The sequence below is a fragment of the Thalia democratica genome, chromosome 3 (genome assembly GCF_965202585.1).
Source record: "Thalia democratica chromosome 3, ktThaDemo2.hap1.1, whole genome shotgun sequence".
Lineage (NCBI taxonomy): Eukaryota > Metazoa > Chordata > Thaliacea > Salpida > Salpidae > Thalia > Thalia democratica.
Genome location: NC_139167.1, coordinates 47,442,161 through 47,467,310, shown reverse-complemented (window position 1 = coordinate 47,467,310; position 25,150 = coordinate 47,442,161). Strand labels below are relative to the sequence as shown.

The 25,150-nt window shown below is 27.2% G+C and overlaps 1 protein-coding gene across 4 annotated transcripts; it reads left to right on the top strand.

The window, feature by feature from the left end:
* The first annotated feature begins 454 nt into the window (after nt 1-454).
* On the top strand, nt 455-24,469 carry LOC145831256 (coiled-coil domain-containing protein 66-like). Of its 4 annotated transcripts, none has more exons than XM_082938430.1 (20): nt 455-562; nt 1,563-2,173; nt 2,748-2,950; nt 3,122-3,260; nt 9,016-9,169; nt 12,281-12,421; nt 12,536-12,628; nt 12,814-12,988; nt 13,102-13,263; nt 15,127-15,281; nt 15,586-15,686; nt 16,837-16,977; nt 18,411-18,531; nt 19,509-19,636; nt 20,557-20,758; nt 21,859-21,915; nt 22,019-22,135; nt 22,336-22,514; nt 22,718-22,761; nt 23,316-24,469. In XM_082938430.1, exons 1-20 carry the CDS (start codon nt 552-554, stop codon nt 23,493-23,495), a joined length of 3,114 nt encoding a protein of 1,037 aa, XP_082794556.1. In that variant the 5' UTR covers nt 455-551; the 3' UTR covers nt 23,496-24,469. The 4 variants fall into 4 exon arrangements, 3 of the variants coding, with proteins under 3 accessions (XP_082794556.1, XP_082794555.1, XP_082794557.1); XM_082938429.1 differs by having other exon boundaries at nt 23,313-24,469; XM_082938431.1 differs by lacking the exon at nt 21,859-21,915 and having other exon boundaries at nt 23,313-24,469.
* The last annotated feature ends 681 nt before the right edge of the window (nt 24,470-25,150 follow it).

The following is a 25,150-nucleotide window of genomic DNA, read 5'->3' as shown; positions in this document are numbered from 1 at the left end:
GGTGTGTAGCTTGATGACCAAAAGGTTTCTCTCCACACCAATCCATTGACCTTAGTTGTGAGCATTCACTATTTTCTTTCTTTTAGTAATTCTAAAATTGTATGTTATTTAGCAAAAGCTTAAAGTTAAATTAAATTGCCCTAAAACGTTTTCCTACAGTTTAACACATGAATACTGACTATCTTGATTAACAGTTTTATATTTTTGGCTGTAATTAGTTGTTTTATCTTTTTGACAAACTCAGGCTGGTATGATGTAGCTCAAGCTATTTTTTCATTGCTCCTTCTACCTTATTTGCCTCAAAGAGTTGCAACCCTGTTGATTAATCAGGCTATGTTTTCTTTAGACAGTGACACCTTGATATATAACTTTTTTTTTTAATTTTATTTAGTTAAAATAAAACTTCAAATTTAAATGTCTAAAAAGTTTAAATGTTTGTTTATTTTTTAACAGTTTTTACAATTAGTGTGTACATGTCTTTAGTTCATCAATTATTGCCAACAATTAAATGATCTTTTCCAGAAAATACTGTTGTTAAGTTCATTTTAGTAATGAATCTTGGGTAAGTAAGTTTGAAATTCATAGAAACTATGTATTTTTCTCAACAACATCTGGTTAATTTAAAAAGTTTAGTATAAGAAACATTTTTGTTAAAAAAATTAAATTAAAAATTTAAATATGCTACGGATGAGAGTATTTACCCAACTTCAATAACTTCTATGTTTATTAAATATTTTAAACCTTGCTAACTGTAGAATAACCTTAGCCTTTTGTGACAAAAATTCCAGTCAATAGTTAACAGTTTTTTTTTCTAGTAGTGAATCTTATCTTAGTTGATGCTTATCACAAGAATTAAATTGTAATTATTAATAAATTTAAAGCAGCATTTAAAAAATAAGATGACAATTAAGTGTTTTATGTATAAATATAAAAAAATTAATATATTTATTATTATTATTTAGTAATTAATTGTACTAACCAAAGAAAAAACTACTGTTTCAAACCAAAAGTCTAAAAAAAGCAATAATAAAGCTCTATTAATTTCTAATTATTAAACAAAGAGTCTTGCTGTGAGTTTTTACTTCAGTTTATTTTTTTGATTAAAAAAAGTAAGTTTTTAGCTTAAAGGTAGATAGTGTGCTGCATATTTTTGCTGCTTAGCCACAATTGGCTCATGGGCCGCATTTTGCCAACTCCTGAACTAAGCAATTATATGGATAAGCTTATTGATGATAGTTCGAAACAGTAGTTTAAACAATAAATGTTTTGTGTCTCAGTTTTTATGTCTAGGGTCTATAACTACACATATTAATAAAGATGCTTACAAAAACCAATTTTAATTAAAAGCTAAGTTTTTGTAGTTTTATGTGCTTAGTTTTTTGTTAAAAGTACAAAAGTCTTCTTAGAGAAAATATTTTTGACATCTTTTTTGTTGTGACTTAGATATTTTGTACAGTTGTTATATAATTAGATTGCTAATCTATTTAATTTTTTTATAAAACTAAAAACTGATGTTAAAATATATTTTTGCTTTTAAATTTACAATCAAAAATATTGCTTAGAAATGGGCTTACCCTTCAGACTCAAACTGTTAAAGGAAAAACTGTAACTGGAATATTCTTTGAGTCAGCTAAAAAACAAAAAGGCAAAAGAATAAACAGTCTTCCTTCCTCAAATAATCAATTAAAAACAAAAAATCTAATTACTAATGAAAATGGAAACAAAGAAAAATATGTAAAAAAAAATGTAGTACCAAAAATAACTTCAATACAAAAGAAGAAAGAGTTGTGTGAAAAAAATTCTGTTAAATTAAAAAAGAAACTCAAGGGACCTAATACTAACTCAAATAATTGTAACAACAAGACTATTTCACGAAGTTCTTCAGCAAATAAAACTAATAATAATGTTTTTGATCCTAACTATGTCACTTTAACTAAAGACCAGTTAAATACTATTCTTTCTTTAGTTAAAACACAACATGATATAGATGTTTCAAAAGCAATTAACACTAACGCTGAAAGTGAAAATTTTCGAGAGACTGCTAGCTCCTGTTCTGGTAGTACAAAAATTAGTCAAAATTCTATCTCTACACATAAAACAATTGAATCAGAATTTGGTTCTACAAAAAAAGTAAACAATAGTCAAATCGAATTAAAAGGTTCAGCTGAATTAGGTTAGTTTTTTAATTATTTAAAATTTATTTGAAAATAAAAACTGTAGTTGTCTATTAACAACTTACCAGTTATAGTTTATAGACAATATTTTTTGGTTTTATTGTTGGTTGTTAGTTTGATATAATTGAAATTATTTATTTAATATTATTTTATACTAATATAGATTAATTTAAATTTTTACCTTTATAGTTTTTAGTTCCATGAGTGTTCTGTTTGTATAACAACTCTAAAGCTCTTTATAGTTTTTAAGATTGCAATCATTATTGTTATTCATCTTGTAATTAAAGTGAAGGGTTATTGTTATGAGTTACAGTGAATAAGTGGTATTTAGCTCTTGACGAAAATTTCTTTTTACACATCAAATCTATTAAGCATGTTTATAAAATTCTGTCTCCTTTTCTAATGTTGAACTGAGTAACAAACAAGCTAAATATTTTTTTCATTGATTTACCAATTTAATTTTATTGTGAACTACTTTTATAAACTCATTTAAATTTTCATCTTATTTATATGTTTTAGTTTTTATCTTTACAACTTATAATATAAATCTTTTAATCTTAATAATTTTATTAGAATCAGTAACTTCAAGCACACTGAACAAACAACAACAGTCTGATTTTTCCTTGAAAGAAGTTAAGCAAGTTGAAAATAACAAAACTTACACATTTGCTTCTCCGTTAATGGGACTTGGATCTCGTGAGCAAGAAAAAGAAAAGCTTGAACGAGATAAAAAGCAATGGATGGATGATTTAAGAGCTCAAGTAATGACTAATAAGGTATAATTTTGTTATTTCCATAACTATTTACATAATTTTAGTTTTTGATACAATATGTGTTGCATACATAGACAATATTTTATTGTTTTTTAATAAAAAATTGAATAATAGTTTTTTTTAATTTTAAAATTTTAGTTAATATATTTTTAATTTGAAACTGTAATTGTCTAGGATATAAGAATCAAGGAAAATAATGAAAATGAGTTAAAAAAGTTACAAATTGAAGTTGGTAATAAAAAAACTAATGAGAAGTTATCTTCTTTAAGTGAAAACGTATCTAATTTGGATCAAACTAATGTGTCAAAACCAAGTTAGTTAAAACCAGCTCAAACATTTACTACAGTCATAACTTTTGCTTATTTGAGCTTGTTTATTCACATTTGAAATTAGGATCAAAAAACTACTATATATAACATAAGTTTCTATTGTTCAAATACTTTTAATTTATGATAATCTTTGGTTATTGAGATAAAAACAAAAAAGGTTGTTAGAATATACAATAATTTACAAAGAACCTATCTAAACAAAAAGAAACTTACGTTAGTTTTAAATAAATTCGGTACTATAAACTAATTTCTACAAAAATAATTATTGGTTTCTGTTATAAACCAAACTTATAATCCGCTTTACCGATCGACCGATGTAAAGTTATTACTTAGTTACGCGAACCTGGATATTAACTGACTTAACGCGTTATAACAATATCGGTGACGGTTACTTAAATGTTTACAATTGATTTAGCTAAGTTAATTAGCTAAGTCGATTTATGAAACGCGAATTAATCTTAGACTATTATTTAAGCTTAGCCTAATAAAGTATTGTAAGATTATTAGAATGCTTAAACTAATAATATATAAAGAAATCGAGTCTTAGAAACAAAAAACTGTATTACGATGAATAGGAAATGCGATAAAACATATAACAAACTATACAAGTAAACTACTTTAATTCAAAAGTTCATATAAAATACAGTCGCCATCGTACAAGTGTACGATGCGAACACAACACTTTACAATAGATAAGTGTTATCAACTAAGACACTGAAAACTAACTCACTAAAAACAAGCGCATTACTGAATTTAAGCTAAATAAATTTGAGAGAAAAGAAAGAAAGCCATTTTTGACTGCGAAAAACACTGTTGAAGTGTTACATTCTGTCCACTTATTTCGCCATTTTGGAATTTTCACTTAGGGTTAAGAAAAATATTGTTTTTAATTAGTTTTGAACTTGTAAAAAACACTAAACAACCTCTATTATAGAAGCATGAATGAAAAATGACCGCTGACTGTCGTCGACTTTTATCTGATTATTTGTAAATAAGTATCACTTTACTTCGAAAATGCTATAGAGTCCGTTGATGACGTGCAGAATTAGTTAAGAATTTTGAACAATTTACAAAATGACAAAAAAACTGAAAGAATTTTCAGAAATTCTTCACTGATAGTACTCGTTCCCCGTTGTGTCCCGTACACGCTCCTCGTACATGCTTGGTTTCCTCATCTGTTCTCCACCTCGGCCACCGTACGCTGATGGTACATCAGATCTCTGCCTCTCCTTCGCTGACTCGTTTATGACTTTCGATTCTCGAGCCGTTTTCGTGCGAAAGTGCAAATAGAGTTTAATTAACTACTTAATTAACTTAACTTTAAGTAAAAATATAAAGAAGATACTTTTTCAAGTATTTTCAAGTCCTTCAAGTATGTTTATAAGAAATTTAAAAACATTTATAGCTTCAGTTTAAACAAAATATTTTCTACAAATTTTTAGCATATTAAAAACATTTCACATTTACCACGGGTTAGTTGACAAAACAAGCAACTACATGCGTTTCAAAAGTTAAAACTTGTTTTCGTAAAATATATAGCTGTTGAACTTTGTACTTATTTTTAAAACTTTAATATTCTAGGAAAGTTAAAAACAGAGTTGTTTGTTAGAGTTTAAATGTTGAATAAGGTTTTTTAAATAGCTCGAATGACCTTAATAAAAAAATGTTTTTATAAATACGCTGAGATTTGCACAACAAAAACATGCCAATAAAGTTTGTTACAAGCAATTACAAAGGTTATTATAACACAACTGTAAATTATAGTTCAGAGTTTGAACATAAAAATGTGGTTAAAAAACAAATTAAAATTAAGTTTAACAAATTAAGGCAATTTTTTTTTAGTATTTAGAAAGAGCTCGACATAAAATTTAAGTTAAAGTTAAAACTCTAAAAAACACTTCTTCAATTTCTTACGACTCGGTTTCGTAATAAGCTTTGTTCTGAAAGCTTCTTAGACTAGTTGTCTGCTATAATTAAATAAAAACAAATTACTCTTTTGGTGGTCTCAATTTTCTGTTCTAAGAGTTAATTAACCGTAAAGTTTCACTAACATCTTGATTTTATTTTCCAGTGATGAAAAATTGCGTTCGAGCATATACTCAAAGTTTCACAACGGTTTATTTTCTGACTAACAGGTTTAACGATTTAAAAATTTTTAAAGCGCCATCGATGAAAAATGAACCAAAATATTTCGTGATTAGTTTTTAAAATGCGTGTTTCATTGTTTAAAGATTTTTCGGTTTTAAATCGCCATTTGTGAAGTATAAGCCAAAATAATTCGTGGTTTGTTTTAAAAATCTGCTCTAAGCTAATTTTTAAAGGTTTTTTGTTATTCGCAATCGTTTTGCGTTTCAAGTAAGAAATGTGTTTTTTGGTTAAGATTTCGCAATCGGGCCTAACATTTATTTTAGTTACGTCGTTGTTTGGCATCGCTACTGTGCTTTTGTTTAGAGAAAAGGGCAATTTTCGTGAGTTTGTCGCTTTACCGGACGAATTAATGCTGGAAGAAGTGTTTGTAGTCGCTGCTGTGCTTTTGGTTGTAGACGAGGATGATTTCCGTGAGTTTGTCGGCTTGACGGAAGAGATTTCTGAACCGGCAGTTGGCTCTAATTGTACTGGTGCTGGCTTCGGTTGTGCTGACCGTTGTGGTGCTGGCAAAGATGGCTCGGATCGTTGGCGCTGGTCATATAGGTGCTGGCTTCGGTGGTGCTGACTGTTGACTCTGGCCCTGCTGATGCTGGCTGCGGTTGCGCTGATCGTTGGGACTGCCCGATGTGGTGCTGGCTGGGATCGTTGGCGCTAGTCGTAGGCTCTGGCCCTGGTGATGCTGGCTGTGGTTGCTCAGAACGTTGGTTATCATCAGGTTTTTTTTTGCTGCATTACGTGACGCTGTACTTGTGACGTCATAATCCGGTATGGCGTTAGCGCGATTGCGTTTTGCATCTCTAGCAGCTATTTTGCGATCGAGTTCGGCTAATTCGGCTTCTAATTTGCGTAATTTTTGCAAAGATTCGTGCTTGAGTTTCTACAGAATTCTTCTATCGGTATTACGTATAAATAACTTTAAGTTAACGAGATTTCTGTGCTCAATTGACGTAGTACTGAAAAATAAACACATCTCTTTAGAAGGCAATATATTAGAAAATAAGACAAATTTTATTTTCTCACTATAGTATAATCAGTCGATGCCGTTGTACCTACAAAAGTTTTCGAATGTGGTAATTACGGATTCTATATGCGAGAATTCTTCGATAAGACTTAATGAGGAAAGGAATTTCAAAACAAGTTCTAGCTTGTAGTTAATATGGCATGGTACTGTGTATTGCTAAATCCTTGATACTCGAAACCATACAATTTTCTCGTACTCCGTTTTTTCGAGTATATCGCGCCTACTTTGTCTTTTGCTAATCTCAGCTCTAAACAAATCAATTTTCAAGTTAAAATTTATGACTTCGTTACAGGCTCTTATAATCGTTTTGAGACTATTGAGTTTTGACTTGATTACTTCGGTGCGCCTTTTTCCACCCCATTGGTGAGCTATATGGTCTGTTAAGTAGACCGGGTCCCGACCGCGTTCGATAGACATTAAGCAGTTAGCTACGCGCTCTTCCCATAATACAAGTTGATAGATGTCAGTATCTAGACTTTGCAGTAACCAATACAATGGGTCTCTTTCTAAGACGTTAATCTGGTTGTACTTACAATTAAGTTTTCTGTAGGCTACTGGTTCGGGCCGAAAATACTCGGGACAATCAGAAGTTAATAAGTTATATTTATTTTGTTTAAGTTCATTCCAGTTCCTAACAAGTTGGCTGCTACTAGGCCTAGAATAGTCTATGTCCATAATACTAGTAGACATGTTTAAAGCCTTAATAAAATTTTAAACTAATTTTGGGTCATTATCTACAAAATGATAGAAATTAAAAAAAAACAAAAGATTACGAACTTAATTAAGGTGCGTGCTCAAATATTTAGGGTCACCATTTACCGATCGACCGATGTAAAGTTGTTACTTAGTTACGCGAACCTGGATATTAACTGACTTGACGCGTTATAACAATATCGGTGACGGTTACTTAAATGTTTAGAATTGATTTAGGTAAGTCGATTTATGAAACGCGAATTAACCTTAGACTATCATTTAAGCTTAGCCTAATAAAGTACTGTAAGATTGTTAGAATGCTTAAACTAATAGTATATAAAGAAATCGAGTCTTAGAAACAAAAAACTGTATTACGATGAATAGGAAATGCGATAAAACATATAACAAACTATACAAGTAAACTACTTTCATTCAAAAGTTCATATAAAATACAGTCGCCATCGTACAAGTGTACGATGCGAACACAACACTTTACAATAGATAAGTGTTATCAACTAAGACACTGAAAACTAACTCACTAAAAACAAGCGCGTTACTGAATTTAAGTTAAATAAATTTGAGAGAAAGTAAAGAAAGCCACTTTTGACTGCCAAAAACACTGTTGAAGTGTTACACCGCATAGTATTTTCATGCAATGAAAAATAATTTCAAATAAAGTAAGTAATCAAAAATGTTATAGTATATACATTTTTTATCAGTTTTCTATTCTTTTTTTTTTAGATATTTAATCACGTTTAAGTAAAACCAGGGTTGCCTGGAATCCTGGGAAAACCTGGAATTTGAGAAATTTTGAAAAACCTAGAATTTTTAAGAAAAATCACTAAAAAACTTGAAAAAACCTGAAATTTTAAACAATTATTATATGTTAAGTAGTCAAATTTTAATTTGACACGAAAATCTACCATGTAGATTAAAAAAAGTTGTCATCATTAAAGTAGTTTTTTTATTTAAAAACACATTTAAAGTAGCTTTACAGTATCTTTTCAATCTTGTTATGCTACTTAGCACAGTTTTTAACCTAAACTTAGCTGTAAACTACAAATAGACCCAAAACGTGTACTTTTAAAAACCTAGATAAAGTTCAGAAAATCTGGAAGAAATTTCTCAAAAAATTTGGCAACCCTGTAAAATGAATGATAGTATAAAAGATAAAAATTTTAATATTGCCTTAAAGATTTAACAAAATATGTAAGTTTTGAAACCAATTTGTTGCAATAAATTTTGTTTCTGAAAAACTATGAAAAATTATTTTTTTTTATTGAGACCCTTATATAAGAACTATATAGTATTGTAGTCTTTGAATACTATATATCTAAAATTATGTTAAAGTTTCGTGTGAACTAAAAGTATTCTAGTACCCAAAATAAACTTAAAACATTAATATTTATTAAAAAAAATATTGAGAGCCCTAAACCCCTAAGCTAGATATACTTATGTAGGTCTACTAGATTATATACTTATAGAGTATCTATAAAATGTTAAGTTGTTCTAGATTAATACAGATCTGCTTTATTTGAAAGCAACATTTTTTTACTATCAGTTTAATAAGTCCCCATTTTTAAGTTTCATGTTTGTTCCGGTCCCAGCCTACCAAAGGCTTGTGGTCTGATGATCGAATTAATATGATCTACCCTTTTGTTAAACTTGATTTTTGTCTCACGGCATACGAAAGTCCAGGCTTCTGCTCTGCAGACTTTCGCCGATGTTTTTGTTACTGATTTATAGTTATTAACTGTATTATTCTACCAAAAAGTAAGTTGCAATAATATATTGTATATCACTATTTAAATAGTTATATATTAAAAACGAAATCCGAAGTAAATTATCTTAACTAGAGTAAAAGTTTAATTTACAAGAACATGAAAAAGATTCAAAAGAAAAAGAAAGATTATTAAAATTGCAAGAAAGAGAAGAAAATCTTCCATCTGCAATAAGATCTTCATTCCTTATTGGAGAATCTGCACCTAGACGTCATGCATTTAGTGCGAAAAAACGGCAGGAACAAAAAAGGTTTTGATCATTTCAAATAAACTGTTTTAATGTCAATTAGTTCAAAAAATATACAAAAAACTCAAATTTTAGAACAATATTTGTTTCATGCTTATTTCATCAGTTGTTTACTAAGCAGTAAAAATAAAATTTCAAATCTAGCTTATATAAAGAAAATGAAATCAACGTAAAAGTATTAATAAAGCAAAGGGTAATTAACAATACATAAGTACTTCTAATTTCAATGCAACTAAAAGTAGATAAATAAAACATACTTAAAACTTATAAAGCAATTTATGAAAACAACGAAACAGTGTAATCAAAGTCTTCATGTTTATACAATTTAGGTTTTCTTAACAAAATACATATAGCGAAAGTTTAATTAAATCAAAAATGTTAAAACAATTTTAAATAATTTTAAATCTTTTCAAGTTATAATTACTTGCACAATCAATCTGATAGATTTACTTTCCTTATTACTCGTTTTACAAAATTCATCAATACATTTTGGAATATTCTCCTTTATTCTTTTGCCAAATTGCCTTGAAGTCATTCCAACATAACTTTCTTCACAGAAGCAGTTAAACTGGTAAACTAACATAATTTTTTTATATTCTGATATCGGATCTTTGCCCCCAGGTCTAATCATTGGTTTGGATAAGAAAATAACTCTCGGTTTTGCTGGGTGATAAGTTTTACTTATCAATTGTTTGATATTTCTTTCTACAATTCTTGAGTTCTTATTGACATAAGGTAGTAATAAAGTAATCAAACATTTCTCCAACCCTGCTGGTTTTATTTTATTAAAACTTTTAAGGTGTAAATTAATTATTTTATTTACAAGTTCTTGTGGATAGCCATTTTTATCAAGTATTAATTTTTTCTGATTTATTTCATCAGCAAATAAATCTCTTGAGCAGATTTTATGTGCTCGATGGCAGAGCGTTCTTATTAAATTTGTCTTTCTCTTCATACTACAAAAGGAATGAAAGTTTAAATAATTCCCAGTAAAAGTTTTCTATCTATAAACAGTTACCAAAAATTTGTTTTTGTGTCGTTTAACTAAAACGTCAAGAAAAGCCAATTCATCGTTTTTTTATTTTTCTGATGTAAATTTTATCGATGAATTTTATTTTCATTGTTTAGTAAACAACTGGTGAAATAAGCATGAAATATATATTGTTCTAAAATTTGAATCTTTTGTATATTTTTTAAAATAATTTATTAAAGTTTCAAACAAATGTTTAATGTCAATTAGGCATAATTTTTATGAATATAAGAAATTTTAGGAACCATATTTTAGATTTTAGTGATTTTAGTTTATCTTAAAGTGTTGTTTTTACAAATTTTTCATACTTAATTTACAATGATTTATGATTTAAAATTTGTTGTCTTATTGTTAAAAGGTTTAGTTTAGCATTCTTTTTATTTTATTTTCTTAGTAAGTAGTTAATAATAATTTATAAGAATTATATGAAGAAAAATTTAGATAAATTGAAAAAATATAAGAAGCATCGTAAAATGGTTAGCTAAATATTAAGGTCAGAGTGAGCTGCCCGTCGTCTTACTAAACGTCTTAGGGCAAAGGGTTTTTTTCAGCTTCACATTTGCTAAAATAAAAGTATAAACTATAAGTCAGTTTTTATAAAATGTGAAAATATTTATTAACTACTACGATATAGTAATTTTTGTAAAAATTTTTATACACAAACGTAAGACCGCAATTTTTCATGATCAATTTAATTGAAAATTTAAAAACTTGCTAAAATTATATCTTCTCCTCAATTTTTTACATTATTCACCTCAAATTATCAAGAATTGTTCCTTGCATTATAAGAAAAAATCCTATTGTAAGGATTTTGAAAAATAAATTTTTATGATTAAAAGAAGCAAAAAGTCAATATTTAATCAAAATTAAAGTTTTGTAGTTGAGCTTGGTAAAAGTTTTACCGTGCTAAGTATAATGTAAAAATAATTTTAACTCATTTTTTTTAATTTGAGCGATTTCAGTTTCAAAAAACTCCTTTATAAGAAATTTTCTGTTTTTTCTAATTAAGTGTTAATAATCACATTTAGAGTTTATCAAAGTTTTTTACAATGTTCTTAAATTAAGTAGCTGTCAAATTTGCACGAGGGTACAAAATTGTACATCCTACAAAATTGCACGAAGACACTTTTGCACGAGCAATCAATTTTGCACAGGTTGAATTTTTTTTATTAAATTACTATTTATTTTCTTTTGAATTTAGTTGTTTTTTTTTTTTTTTGCTATCACTGTAACCCCTTACCCTCGGTCGGTAGCTTATATTTATAATTCTTTTTACTATCACTGTTACCGCTTACCCTCGGTCGGTAGCTTTTTTTTTTTTATCACTGATACACCTAACCCTTACCCTCAGTCAGTAACTTTTTTTATTTTATTTTTTTTATAAATTCATCTTTTAGTTATTATCTGTTTTTTTTTTACTCTTGTGCAAAAATGTAACTCGTGCAAAATTGACCCTTGGTGCAAAATTGTCATCGTGCAATTTTTCTCCCTCGTGCAAATTTGTCTTCGTGCAAATATATCTTCGTGCAATTTAGTAAACTGGTGCAATTTTGACCCGCTTCGTCTTAAATTATATGTTTTGACTTTTGCCTAACTTTTATAAAAATATGTAATCCACAAACATGCGTTGACACTTTTATTTGAAAAAAGGAACCAAAAAGAAAAACTTTTAGAGCGATATCTTTTCAGACCTGTTTGATTATCAAATTTGAGTATTTTTCTTAATGTTCGGTGCTTTCTTTTTATTCTTCCCTATTATTTGTAAACTGCCTTGAGACATTTTTCATCTCAAAGATAAATAGTAAATAAGAATATTTACTTAGTCATTCATTCTGATTTATTTATACCAATTTACTACTTTTCAATATGCCTTACAGTTTTTATTTATATATTTAAAGACCAAAAATAAAAATTTATTTTGATAAACTCACTAAACTCTAAAAAATCTTGTAGGCTTAAAAAAAAGAATATAATGTGCACACCTTTCCAATTATTTAGTATCTAGTGCTGAACATGAATTATAACTCTTATAAAATCAAATAAATCCCATTTATAAAAATATAAACTTTCTCTTTATGGTTTAGATGGAAAGAAGAACTAGAAAAGCAAATTAATGAGCAAAAAATTAAAAAGTCTAAAATACAAGTACAGTCAACAATTGACAAATCTACTGAAGATGAAGAACTTTGGTTCAAACATTTTGATACAATGCAGAATAAAAATGGGTTTGATATATTATTTAGAAAACTAAACTTAAATGCGTTTTTATGTCACGTAAAATTGTAAACAATTTTGATTATCATAAAATATTAATCTATATTGAATTCTTTTTACTACAGAGAGAACTCCAGTGTTGTACAAAAGGAAATACCATTTTCTCAAGAACCTTTGAGTGCAAGGTCAGCTACAGATGTTAAGAAAAACAATATTCAGTTAGTTATTTTTCAGTTTATACTGTAATACAGCCTTGTATATTTGTTTGTTGGGTTTGTTAAAAGAGTCAGGCCCTAACGTTTAGAAAGTATGTTTTGGCTATTGTGAAGTAGTGTATTTTCTTTGAAACTAACTTTTTTTATTCAACAGTTTTTCAAACTTTTTGCTTAATTTTATGTTACAGAAGTCAAAGCAGTCTTGAAATTTTACCACCTCATTTAAGTGACACACTAAAAACAAAAAGTTCGTTGAACGATGACACTCAGGAAATAAGTCACCTGCGTAAAATGACTTCGTTGCTTGATCCAGCGCAAATGGACGCGATGCGAATGAAGCGAATTAAACAACAGGAACACAGAGTAAGTATTTTTTTTTATTCTTTTATGTTTAATTTTTGCTGATTTAAAAACTAAATAGTATTTTCTGTATGTAATAGTTTATGGAATTGCAATTAATTGTAACTTTGTTGTAGAGAGCTATTGCTGAGCAAGTAGCAGAAAGGAAGCGGATGAAGGACGAGGAGGAAAGAATTCGAAAGTTGGAGGATAAAGAAGCTGACAGAAAGTTGAAAGAGGAGATAAGTTCTATGCATTCACAATTTGAGAAAGAAAGAATAAATCAAATGCAAAAGGAAGTTGGTATCTTGTTTATGCTGAAAATTAGGCATGATAGTTTTTCCCAACTTCTGTTTTTATTTTGTCTTCTAATCTATTGATTATAGTAATAGTTTTTCGTTTTTTCAAAGAATTTGTCCTACCTTTGTCTTTGAAATAAAGTTAATTTTGATATGGCTAAATAATTAAGAAAAAATTAATGCTGAAGTTGGGCAATTTTTAGAAAATACAAAATATAGTTTTATCAGTTTCTTAATTATCATCATTAATTATAGCTAAACTCTTGCTGCATTTGTTTCTAGGGTTGTAAATAAATAAATAAATAAAATCTTAATATGAGTTTATTCTACAGTTTTCATTGTGTATCCTAGATTAAATTTGAAACATTCTTAGTATATTTAAAATATTTTTTTTAATTGTGTTGTTTTTAATCATATATTTGTTCTATATTTATTTAAATTCAAGTTTTTTTTTACTTTAATAACATAGAACGAACTTTTTACTGAACTTGCCTTGCATATATTTATACAAAAAACAAATATAAAACTGTATATTTTTTAATAGTAAATTATAGTTTAATGTTTTGTAAGAATTAAATAGTATTAGTTACATTTTAGTAGGCTCACTGTCAGCTGAAATCACCTATGCGTGTTATGCACAAAAAAAAAAGTATTTTAAATATACTATATTATAATTAGTATTGTTTTTTTTTTTGGATTGACTAATTTCTCAGTGCTTCTATGCAACTTTTTAGAGCTCTTTCGTCATGTTGCGTATGTTTGTAATATTTCACTCAATAATATTAAGATTGTTTTGCTTTGACTTTTAGTTGCAACAAGCACTGAAACTATTTAAGCAATATCAGAATTTTTTTTTACATAATACATTTGTATATATTTTTTGACTTATAAACTGAAAAACAGTAGTTTTCAACTTCTGTTTTAATAAAATCGCAATAAATGCCTTATATGTACTAAAAATAAGACAGACACAGTTATGCAACAAAATTATAATAAAAGAAACAAAAAATGTAATAATTTTTATTTCTTACTCTACTTGGGTTTCTTTAAATATTGCTTTTTCTCTTATTTTTAGTCTTCTATAAGTGAAAGATCGCCATTTGTCGCGGTCATTAGGAATATCCTCCAACTTATTAGTGCTTTTTAGGTCGCACTTGCAAGTTTTTTGTTTTTTTGGAACTCTAAAATTAAAATTAAACATTTAGTTAGGTTATTAATGGTAGGTAAAACAGACCAACAATCAGGAAGAAAATCTTTAAATTTATTTTCATATTTAGTTTTTAAGTTGTTTTTTTTCTCAAATTTCAATTATATATTTATAATTTTATTTATTTTAATTTAAAAAGTATTGGTTTTTATTACAGTTATATTTTATAACCATTTAAAGAATATTTCTTCGAGATTCTTGCTCTCAAACTCTTTAAAGCTTAAAGTAGATAGCTTTTTAACTTTTATATTTTTTTATCTTTGAAAAATCAATAAAACATCCATATGCTTGTTCAAGCTTTTTCTTCAAAACTTTCCATATCTTTAAAGTTTATTCAAAATTTTGATTCAGTGAAAAAATAACGATATTTTGTACATTAGCTGCTTATTTATAAAACTTTTATTTTCAGAGGTAACGTAATAAGGTTTTAAATCCAGAAGATCCAAACTATCAAAAGTCAAAAAAACAAACTGTTTATCTACACAAGTATTTTATTCGACCAACGGCGTTTTGCTACTTATAAAATATAATCATTGGTGACCTTTACGGGGTCTACAAATTCTACAGTAGGCATACATCATAAAACTGTTGTTAATAAAAAAACTGATATTTATTTTTTAAGATAGAAAAATATCATTTTATACAACTTTAAATAGGAAGTCAGAGACCAAAAAACAAAGCAGCTGTACCAACAAATGCAGCAAGCACAAGCTAGTGCATTGAAAGAAAAATTTGAAAGGAGACAAAAATTACTCAGGAAAAATGGTCATGACACAAGCAGACTTGAACAACATCACAAAATCGAGCTCATGTGCGTTGCTTCTAAACTAGCGAGTATATGCATTGCATGTAAAATTAGAATTTTAGATTGTAACACCTATTTAAATTTAAATAGGTTAAGAAATGTTTTCTATTTATAGGTTTGTTTTATTCGAACAAGTTTTGTAATCTAAAGACTTTTAAAGAAGTGTTGCAGCTTATATTTTAAAAGTAAAACTAATGACTAAGTTAGTTGTCAGCTAAAACAAGTTGTTTTTAGTCAAATGCATATGTCAAGTTAACAAATTTTTACTATTTTAAATTTCATATAATTATGTACTAATTATTACAAGCAGAAAAGCTAAATCAAATGAAGATATACTAAACTCTAACATTCCATCTATAAATGTGAACAATATAAATTCTCCTACTCCTCAAGTTGTGTCTTCAAATAAAGGTTATTAAATTTTAATAATGCTATTGTTTTCTAACTTATAAGTCAAAAACAGTACTGTTGTTTACATTCATCTAGTTTCAAATTTACAACTTGGTAGTTTTTAAATTGTAAACTATATTTGTTAGCAGTACTGAAACTTTATATTTAGTTTTAGTTTTTATTTAAGCTTTATTTTTAGAAACTTTATAGTTGATGATATTGACATATTATGCTCAAGGGACAATTTTGATAGCAAAGTTAATAAGAAACCTCTTTAAAAGTGTAGTATTTTTTAGCTTTTTAACATATTTTTAGCTCATTACTTTTATAAAGTAAAATTTTATAATGCTAAACAAAATACGAATTTTTATTCTTTATTTTCTTATACAACTCTGTTTTGAAAATTAAAAATATACATGTTTGGGTTATAAAAAAATAGTAAAAATTACTTATACTTTTTATAACTTTTTTGTTGTAATTGAAACTGTTATTAGCACCTTATTCATAAACTTTTAATCAAGTTATCTCTGTATGCTATACTTGATCATTTATAAAATTTTCTGTGCTTAATTAATGAACTGAGTTAGTTTTTGGTTTTGTTACAAATTTTATCAAGCCTATTCTGTTACTGCAAATAATACGTAGCTTCCAATTATTTTATATTTCACAACAGAAGTTTTTTTAAGTTGATAATTTTTTAGTATGCATATCAGATGAATATTAATTTATTATGTGCTATAACCTTCAATTTTGAATTTTATATCTTTATTTTTACTTACAACAAAAATTTTTATTTTGTTTCTGCAATGTTGCAAATCTATCACAGATAATACTAAAAGAATTAGGATTACTTTTCACATTTTTTACTAAATAAAAATAAATTCTGACTAATAGTTTAAGTTGTTTTACTAAAAAGACTAAAACTAAATTATACACAACTATCCTTTAAGTATATAATGTCTTTTTTTTTATTCAACCTGTTCCGATCAAACACTTTATATGAAATCAAAATTGTTACTTTAAGTTATATATATTTCCAAACTACCAACTTTATAACAATATCTACTAACTTTATTAATACTAAACAAATAAAATTTCAATCTTACTTTTCTATTTCTAGTTAGATATTTATATATAACTACAAAACTTTATGTTTAAATAAAATTTGTAGTGCAAGGAGAACAATATCAAACATCTGTACTTCAGCCAGTAAGGTTTGAGAAGATAGGTGATGACAATCCAATCAGATTAGAAATATCAGTGACGAAGTCAAACTCGTTCAATGATACAAAAGAAATATCCATTCAAACTGGTTATTAAAACAAGTTTTTGTTTACTTTTTGCCTATTGTTAACATTTTTTTTTATCATTGTTACCAAGTTTAAATCAACTAACTACTTTAGTTTAATTTAATTAACTGTTAGTTTCAATTTTTTGTTTTAATTAACTATTAATAGTTATCTACCAAATCTAATTAATTAAAAAGAGTAATAGTATTTTTTGTAGAAACGAATGGCCATATTTTAAAACCAATCACTCTAAACTTTTCTGAAAAGACACAAGTAAACCATGAAGCATAAAAATAGAGAATATCAGATACTTTTACAAATTGTATTTGATCTATGTTTTATGTTAACAAATATTTAAATGTTTTCTCGTTTCTTTGTAAATTACTAAAATTAAAGGAAAAGTAAAACGGTAAAATTTCAACTTGTACTTTATTCGCATATCTTTTTCTTAATTCGATCAATACAAGCATGTTGATTAATGCAGAGATTGTTCCTTTTTCTTCTCATTGCATACTTTTTTTTCTATTCTGTTTTAATTTTTATACAATTTTTATTCCTTTATCAGTTAGTTGTTGTTTTATATTAATGTTGGACAATTTCCCTATTCTCTGGGCCCGAAATAACAGCTTTTCGTTTATAATGAGCTGGATTTGTTCGACAATTTACCATTGTAAAGCTATTATTTTAAAAAGTTTTTATTTGACTTTCTTTGAATTTTTAACAGTATAACCATGAAATGAGCACTACAGTATACTATTTATTTAGTTTATATAGTACTTCTAAGTTTTTATTCAAGTTTTTTTAATCTTTCCTGTTTAATAAAAATGTATGTCATTATAATTTTAAATTGGCCGGTTCGTAACCACAGGCACTATGTTGTCCACCCTTACTATTTTGCAAAAGTTGTTGAACTGAAAATTAATAAACTTGAAACAGTAGTCTAATTTCATTTAATAGTTAGATAAAAAATAACCATAGATTAGAGTTAAGCAACGCACAGCCCGCGAACCGAAACCTCTGGCGTGCGATGTATGTTTTATTCTGAAACAGCTTGTGCTAAACAACTAAAATCGAGCTTTTTTATAACAAATACTTTCTAATGTGCCCTTTATATAACTTTATACCTAAATAGTGCGTTTAAAATGATTATTTCAGTTCAATACAACTTTTTATTTAAAATTTAAATAAGACACCATATCCTATATTTACTAAAATTAATTTCCTAAATTTACTTTTTGATATATCCGGCAACGTCGAATAGAATAGTTTCCGACCACTACTATGAGTAACAAATGGATGAAAAATTTTTATTTGAAAGTTAATTTAGCATTAAAGGTTATAAAAACTTTAAAGTATCCGCACGAGAGATCACTAGTTATTACCATGTTTTTATAAATTATTTTTTATAATCATTTTTACTGTACCAAGATTTATAACTATTTCCTAATTTTTACAGATCAAGTGAAAAATGTCACTGGTAACAGTCTGAATACATCATTCGTTAGTGAGGCACCAACTGAGTATATACCACTACCGATGTCAAGTAGTAGAAAACAGCGTTTAATACAAGGCCACAGGTGTGAAACTCATAACTATTACAAGATAATAATAATTTAGTTTTTAATTCAGCTGTGAGTTTTCTCCATTAGCCAACATAACCTTAAATTCTAGCTGTCACAACGGAATTATTGATAAACTTCAACGTTTATACTAGTATAAAGCATATGTTTTAGTATGTACTTATTAATAATTTAATATCGTAAATATGAAACACAATATAACAAACTAAATAGGTTTTAGTAAATTATCTACACATACATACAGTATTATTTTGTAATTGTTTTTAAAAACATTATGTCTTAAACAAGCTGTAACTTGAGTTAATGGGTAAAATAGACGTGCTGAAGAACACATAAAGTATGAACAACTGAAATTTAAATAATTTTGAATAAGCACACTCAAGTTTTAGTTTTTTCAAAGTTAAGACTAAAAATTAAAGAAATTATTTTAACTTCGAGTTAGTGCACTTGTAACAATTATTTTATTTTTTTGAAAAAATAAAATTTACCTACTCATACTGTTTAGTTGCTATGTTTGTTTGTAACCCTAATTGCCTGTATTAAGGGATTACTTTTATATAAAGGCTTAGTTACTTTTTATAGAATTAAATACAAGAGCTACAGAGTTACAAATAATTTAATCTATTATATTTAAACTAATAACAGCAATGAGAAACAACAATATGTACAAAATTAGTGCATTAACAGTTTATAAATTATATGTACAAAATGAGTGCGAAAACAGCTTATAAATAATATGTACAAAATTAGTGCAATACAGCTTATATCAACAACTCAATAAAGTAATAACATTAATCGCCAACACACAAAAATGGCCGAAAACTCAAATACAATTTAATGAAAATGGGCGAATTTGTTACATGTTAACTAAAATAAGTTTTAAAAATTAATCAGAAATGTAAGCTTCTCAAAACGTACTCAAAATTATTTATATAACGACTATTTTATAAATACCCTTAACAAAATACTTACAGCTCATCTCGCCAAACAAAAGATGATAAAAAAGTGTCGGTTTTAAAAAAGCGCAATGATGTAAAAGTTAGTCCAAGCAATTTGTATGACAAATATGCTAAGCAAAATAAAATCAAAAAAAGTCAAAATGGTAAGAACTGTTTACTTGTTTTAGTGTCTAGTTTATTAAACGATCAATTACATACTATTTATATGTTTTAATTTTCTTTAAAAAGTTATATAGTTATTTGCCTTTAATGAAAAAGAATGCTCAATTTACTGGAATGTAAAGAGTTTATTTAAATAGATTTGTGCAAATTAAATATTTTATTCACGACCAGTTTCGGTGGCAAAAAAAGAAATTATGAGGACGCAATTTTTTGCCACCGAAACCAGTCGTGAATAAAATATTTTATTTGCACAACTCTCTTTAAAAAGTTATAACATCTATTTTTTTTTTTTTTTTGTAAAAAGTCTTTATTTGATTAACCTTTTTTACTACCTTAAGTCTATATCCAAATATTGTGCTTAATTAAAAGCTTTAATGAAAAAACTAGATATGACTAGATTAAAGTATATGACTGTTGGTAAGTATAAGTTTAATCCAAGTACATATTTTTATAAGACCTTGTAGTTTTCTTAAGTCGCCTAATTTTTTTAAGGAGCCGCATTAATAATATTTATTGCTTTTATTAGATATAAATTTTACTTAATCTTAAAAGAGAATTATATTTACACATAGGTTCTACATTTTTGTTCTGAAAAATAAAAAGGTTCCCATGTTTTAAACCTGTCAAGTATAAAAATCATTCTTTTTAGTTTTTGCTATAAATCTGTGTAAATTATAAATAATTCCTAATTTGATTAACATTTTCACAATAAAAACAACAATTTAGTTATATTCTAACGATCTCGTTTGGATCTCTTATCAGCAAGCATTTTAAAAACTTATATTTTAAACACTTATGTTCACAACACAACTTACTTAGTTTTCTTCCTTTGTTTACTATTCAAACACTTGCTAAAAGTATAGTAAGTCCGCTAAACATTCAAAACGTTAAACATCTAAAGGTGCAAAGCCGAAGTGGGGAGTGGGCGACAAATCAAAGAAGAAGTTTGTTCCCGCCTCCTCAAAATTCACTGCTGGAGGCAGCGAGGAGCGAGCTAGGAGGGAGGAGTCGAAACAGAGGAGAATAAGTGAGCTGAAGAAGCAGCAGCAAGCAAATGAAAAATTGTTCCTGCGAACAACGAAGGAAAACAACCCTGTGAGAAGGTGACTTCTTATTAATTCCAAGTTGTCTGTTCAAAGTATACTGTTTTAAGTTGTCTTAACTTGTTTACGTTTTTACAAAACTTTTTTTTTTTTTAATTATATAGTATAACAGCTTAATGCTTCATTGCTTCAGGGTTGCCAAAAAATTAGAAACCTGGAAAAACCTGGAATTTGAAAATTTAGGCAAAAAAACTAGAAAAACCTGGAATTTTAAACTATTTTTGCTTGTAAAGTAATAAATTTCGATAAAATACTGAATATCTATCATCAATCAAAAAAAAAATTGTATCATTAAAAAGTTTTCCGTAAAAAACACATTTAATAAGCTTCACAGTATCTTTTAAATGTTGTTATACTATTTAAGATAGTTTTTTTAACTTAAGTTTAATTTTACACTAAAAATGGCCTAAAAAAAATAATTTTCAAAAACCTGGTAGAAATTTACGTAAAACCTTTGGCAACCCATGTTGCTTTTTTTATAGCTTTTTTCTGTCACTACAAGTTAAAATAGTTTTATTCGTTGTATATTTTGTGTACAGTTTTGTTTTATTTTTTACTATTGTTTTCAAAATTGATTAGTTAAAGCAGCATCTTTTACTTTGCTTTTTTTCTTTCTATAAATCAGCTTTTACTTTTGAAAATCTACTAAATAGTTTTTACAAAGTTGTAATAGATAGTTCGTTGCTTTAATTTAACCTTTGATAAATTTATGTTTACAATACTAGAGTTTATATTTATTCTTTCAAAAATTTATTTTGCAAACTAAGTTTCGGTCAAAGACCTCGTCAGTGCTTAAATAAATCTTATTCAAATAGAAATTCTATTTGATTCTATTTGAATAAGATTTATTTAAGCACTGACGAGGTCTTTGACCGAAACTTAGTTTGCAAAATAAATTTTTGAAAGAATAAATATATTACTTCTCCTCCAGCAGTTGAGATCTCTCTATTTGTTTTCTTAAAACCAAAACATATAATATACTAGAGTTTATAAGATTTAAGTTGAAAAGACTCTTGCTTTTCTAGTTTTACTCGTAATTTTTTAAAATCCAGAATTTTTTTAGCATTTACTGAGCATTTATATTGGAAACTTTGTTTTAGGAAAGTAACTGAAACTAGGAGAAAAAACAAAGTAAATGATGAATTTACAGTCAAAAGGTTAGGTGTCTTAATCAGTATAGTTGCTTACATTGACTTTGTTGCTTTATTTTTATATAGACTCATTATTAAAAATTGATGTGTTTATGTTACGTTTTTATAGTAACAAACAACGGAATGCAAACAATCATATGGAAAAAGAGTCATTTCAAAATAAACATGATGTTGAAGAACAATTCGTTCATAAATTACATTTGGAAAACATTGACATCGACAAGAGGTCTTACAAACATTTTTTCTTTAAATGCATACTCTTAAACGTATATTCATAGTCAAGTAGGAATTATTAGGTATAACTTTTATTAAATTATTAATTGTCCAAGTATTCTAAATATCATTTACTCGAAATAGTATAAAATAACACTACTCATATTTTCTAGCTTATATTTTCTTTCATTTAACCTAAAACCTTTATTGTAGGCCGATGTCAGTAACTACCCAGGATGCGAAATATCAGGCCAACAGGCACACCGCAGGATCGCCAGTTCCCGGAAATCTGGCTGATTTTGTTGAGTACCGACGCAGTGATGCCGTACTGGATCCAAATGTTCCTCAATCGAGACCAAACACCGGCTACAACAACTACGCTTTAGACACCAGTCAGTTTTTGATACCTGATTTATCTGCGACAAAAGTTCACTGAACTACTTTAACACGTTTTATTTATACTATTTTTTTTATCTGACAGTTCAAAGTTTTATTTAAGTTTAACTTTTGTGAATATTTATATCAGTCAATAAAGTGGCAAGTTATTTTTTTATTTTTTTGATATGAAGGTGTAAATTTTGTTATATTTCTTTAGATGCAGTTAATGAGGCACCTATATCAAGCACAGCTACAAGAAAAGTAAGTTATACTTTATAGTTTAAATATTTTTATTGCTTAGGTTCAAAAGCAAAACAGCTAGCTTCTACATAACGTTATCTTTTATTCAAAAATCATTGGTTTGACTAATATAAACAAAAATTTTCTCTAATAAATATTTAAGTATCATTAAACCTTTTTGATAACTTTAGCTTGTCTCACGGCATACGAAAGTCCAGGCTGTTGCTCTGTAGACTTTCGCCGATGTTTTCTTTTGTTAACAACACATGGTGTATGTTTCTGAATATATTTTTATCTTAAATATTAAACTGAAATGTACGTAAAACAGTTTTTGTTTTTATTTTAAACATAATTTTCTCTGCTTTATTTCTAACGTATTGAGCACTATAAAACAAATTTAAACACTGCATCATAAGAAAGTAACTTATAAACGTAATATAACGTAAGTACCCCAGTAATTTATATATATTTTGTGTTTTAAGAGACATCTTTTTTTTTTATCAGTAACCACATAAACATATTTTTTAATTATCAGCAACGATACACAAGTACTAATTTTAATTGTTTCGAAGCAGAAAACGAACACAGATATAACAGTCGATTCAGCGAGGTTAAAGAATAAGGAAAGGCAAGATCAAATTCTAAAAGAGATATCTATTTTAAGACAAGGACTACTACTCAAACAGCGAGAAATTGCTAGTTATCCAGTAGCTATAACATCAAAAAACAAGCAGTTGTCTTTAAATGAAAGTTAATCGTTAAAGTTTATTTTTAAATTGTACTTTTGTCTAGTCCTATAAGATTCTACCTTCTAAACTTGAAAGATAGTAAGTTTGTTAATCTAAATGTACAATTTATTTAATAAACGTTTAACATGAACTCACTTAAAGTTTTGTGTTTTATTTTTACAATTAAAATGTGACGTTGTTACCATTAAATTTTTTGTATTAATCCATAAACTAAAATCACTAATTCATGTTATTATAAGTATAATTCAGGTCAGTTTATACTTATGTTAAATTCTAAATTGTGTTTTTTCAAAAGCAAATTTCCGATTATGTTATTAAAACTTTTGCTTTTAGCAATACTTTTACTGTTGTGCTAAGGGTGGGCAACATACGGCCCGTGGGTTGAATCCGCCCCTATAAGCAAAAATATCTGGCCCGCGACATGTACTGTACTTTCGCATCAATTTGTGCAAAACAAATAAAATTGAGATTTTAAAAACAAATAATTTAATATGAGCTTTTAATTTGATTTTCGGTAAACAGTAATTTTTATAAAAAAATCATTTTATTAAGCATTTTTTAAAGACTTTTTTTTATCGTTTATTTTTTTGATTACATGGCCTACGAAAACTTTTGCTTCTAAATCTAGCCTGCGGACTAGAAAATTTGCCCACCTCTATGCTAAACAATTTTTTTCAAATGTAGATCGAATCATGAAAAATTCTAATGTGTTTCTTAGTTATAGTTAAGACTTTTTAAAGTTACTGACTAAGTAGAGACTGTTATTATGAATTTCTCATTCTTTTTTACTATTAGTTGTTTAATTGCAAAAAAAATATAAGTTTTTCTACGTCCAGTATTTTAAAGCTTTGATTTGATTGTCTTGTGATTTACTAATATTTTGTCAATTAAAATTTGTGCATACACTTTATAAAAAGTATGAAGAAACCTAAATTTAAGGTAGTTAATGTTATACAAAGTTTTTTACTACAAATATATTTCCTTATTTGCATTCATAAAAAAATTAAGTTTTATTAAATTTAAATATCTTGAGTTTTATAAATAATTTAAACAACGATACTTTTTCAAAGTATTGTTTTACCTTATGTGTTTTTTATACCTAGAGTTGTATATAAATTATGGAATTTTTGTTTACAAGTTAAGGTAATGTTAACTGTAAAACGGTTTTTGCAGGGTTCCCACTTGCATATAAATTTGCAATAATTTAAAAAATCCCTAAAAAAATTTAAAAATATGTGCAAATCCCTATAAAATACATTTTTTCGCTTGGTGATTGAAATTTTAAAGCCAAAACAGCGACACCGCGTGGTAAAAGACAAGTAAAAAATTTAATAAATTTATTTAAATCAAAATCTTTTCATTCTCAGTACTAAACTGTGACTCTATGGCGCCACCTAGCGGATAAAAAATTCGTTTTTTAAATTTTGCATATTTTATCTAAAGTTTGCTTATTTAACAAAAATTAGATTTCAAAAACCCTCGAACTTTAGTAAATTTCTTATTAAGACTGTGCTTATAAACGGTTAATGGTATATTTTACTTTGTTTACCTTAAAAATACGTTTGCAACGTTTAAATTTTGTTGTTTATTTTTTGATAATTTCCCTATAAATTTGCTATAATTAATGGATTTTCCTATAACTTTTTTTTTTGAAATTTTGG

Excerpts from the sequence above, each read along its gene's own strand:
- LOC145831256 (XM_082938429.1), top strand. Across the intron at positions 15,687-16,836 it reads AGTTGTGTCTTCAAATAAAG|TGCAAGGAGAACAATATCAA; the intron begins GTTATTAAATTT and ends TAAAATTTGTAG. Across the intron at positions 22,136-22,335 it reads AACATTGACATCGACAAGAG|GCCGATGTCAGTAACTACCC; the intron begins GTCTTACAAACA and ends CCTTTATTGTAG.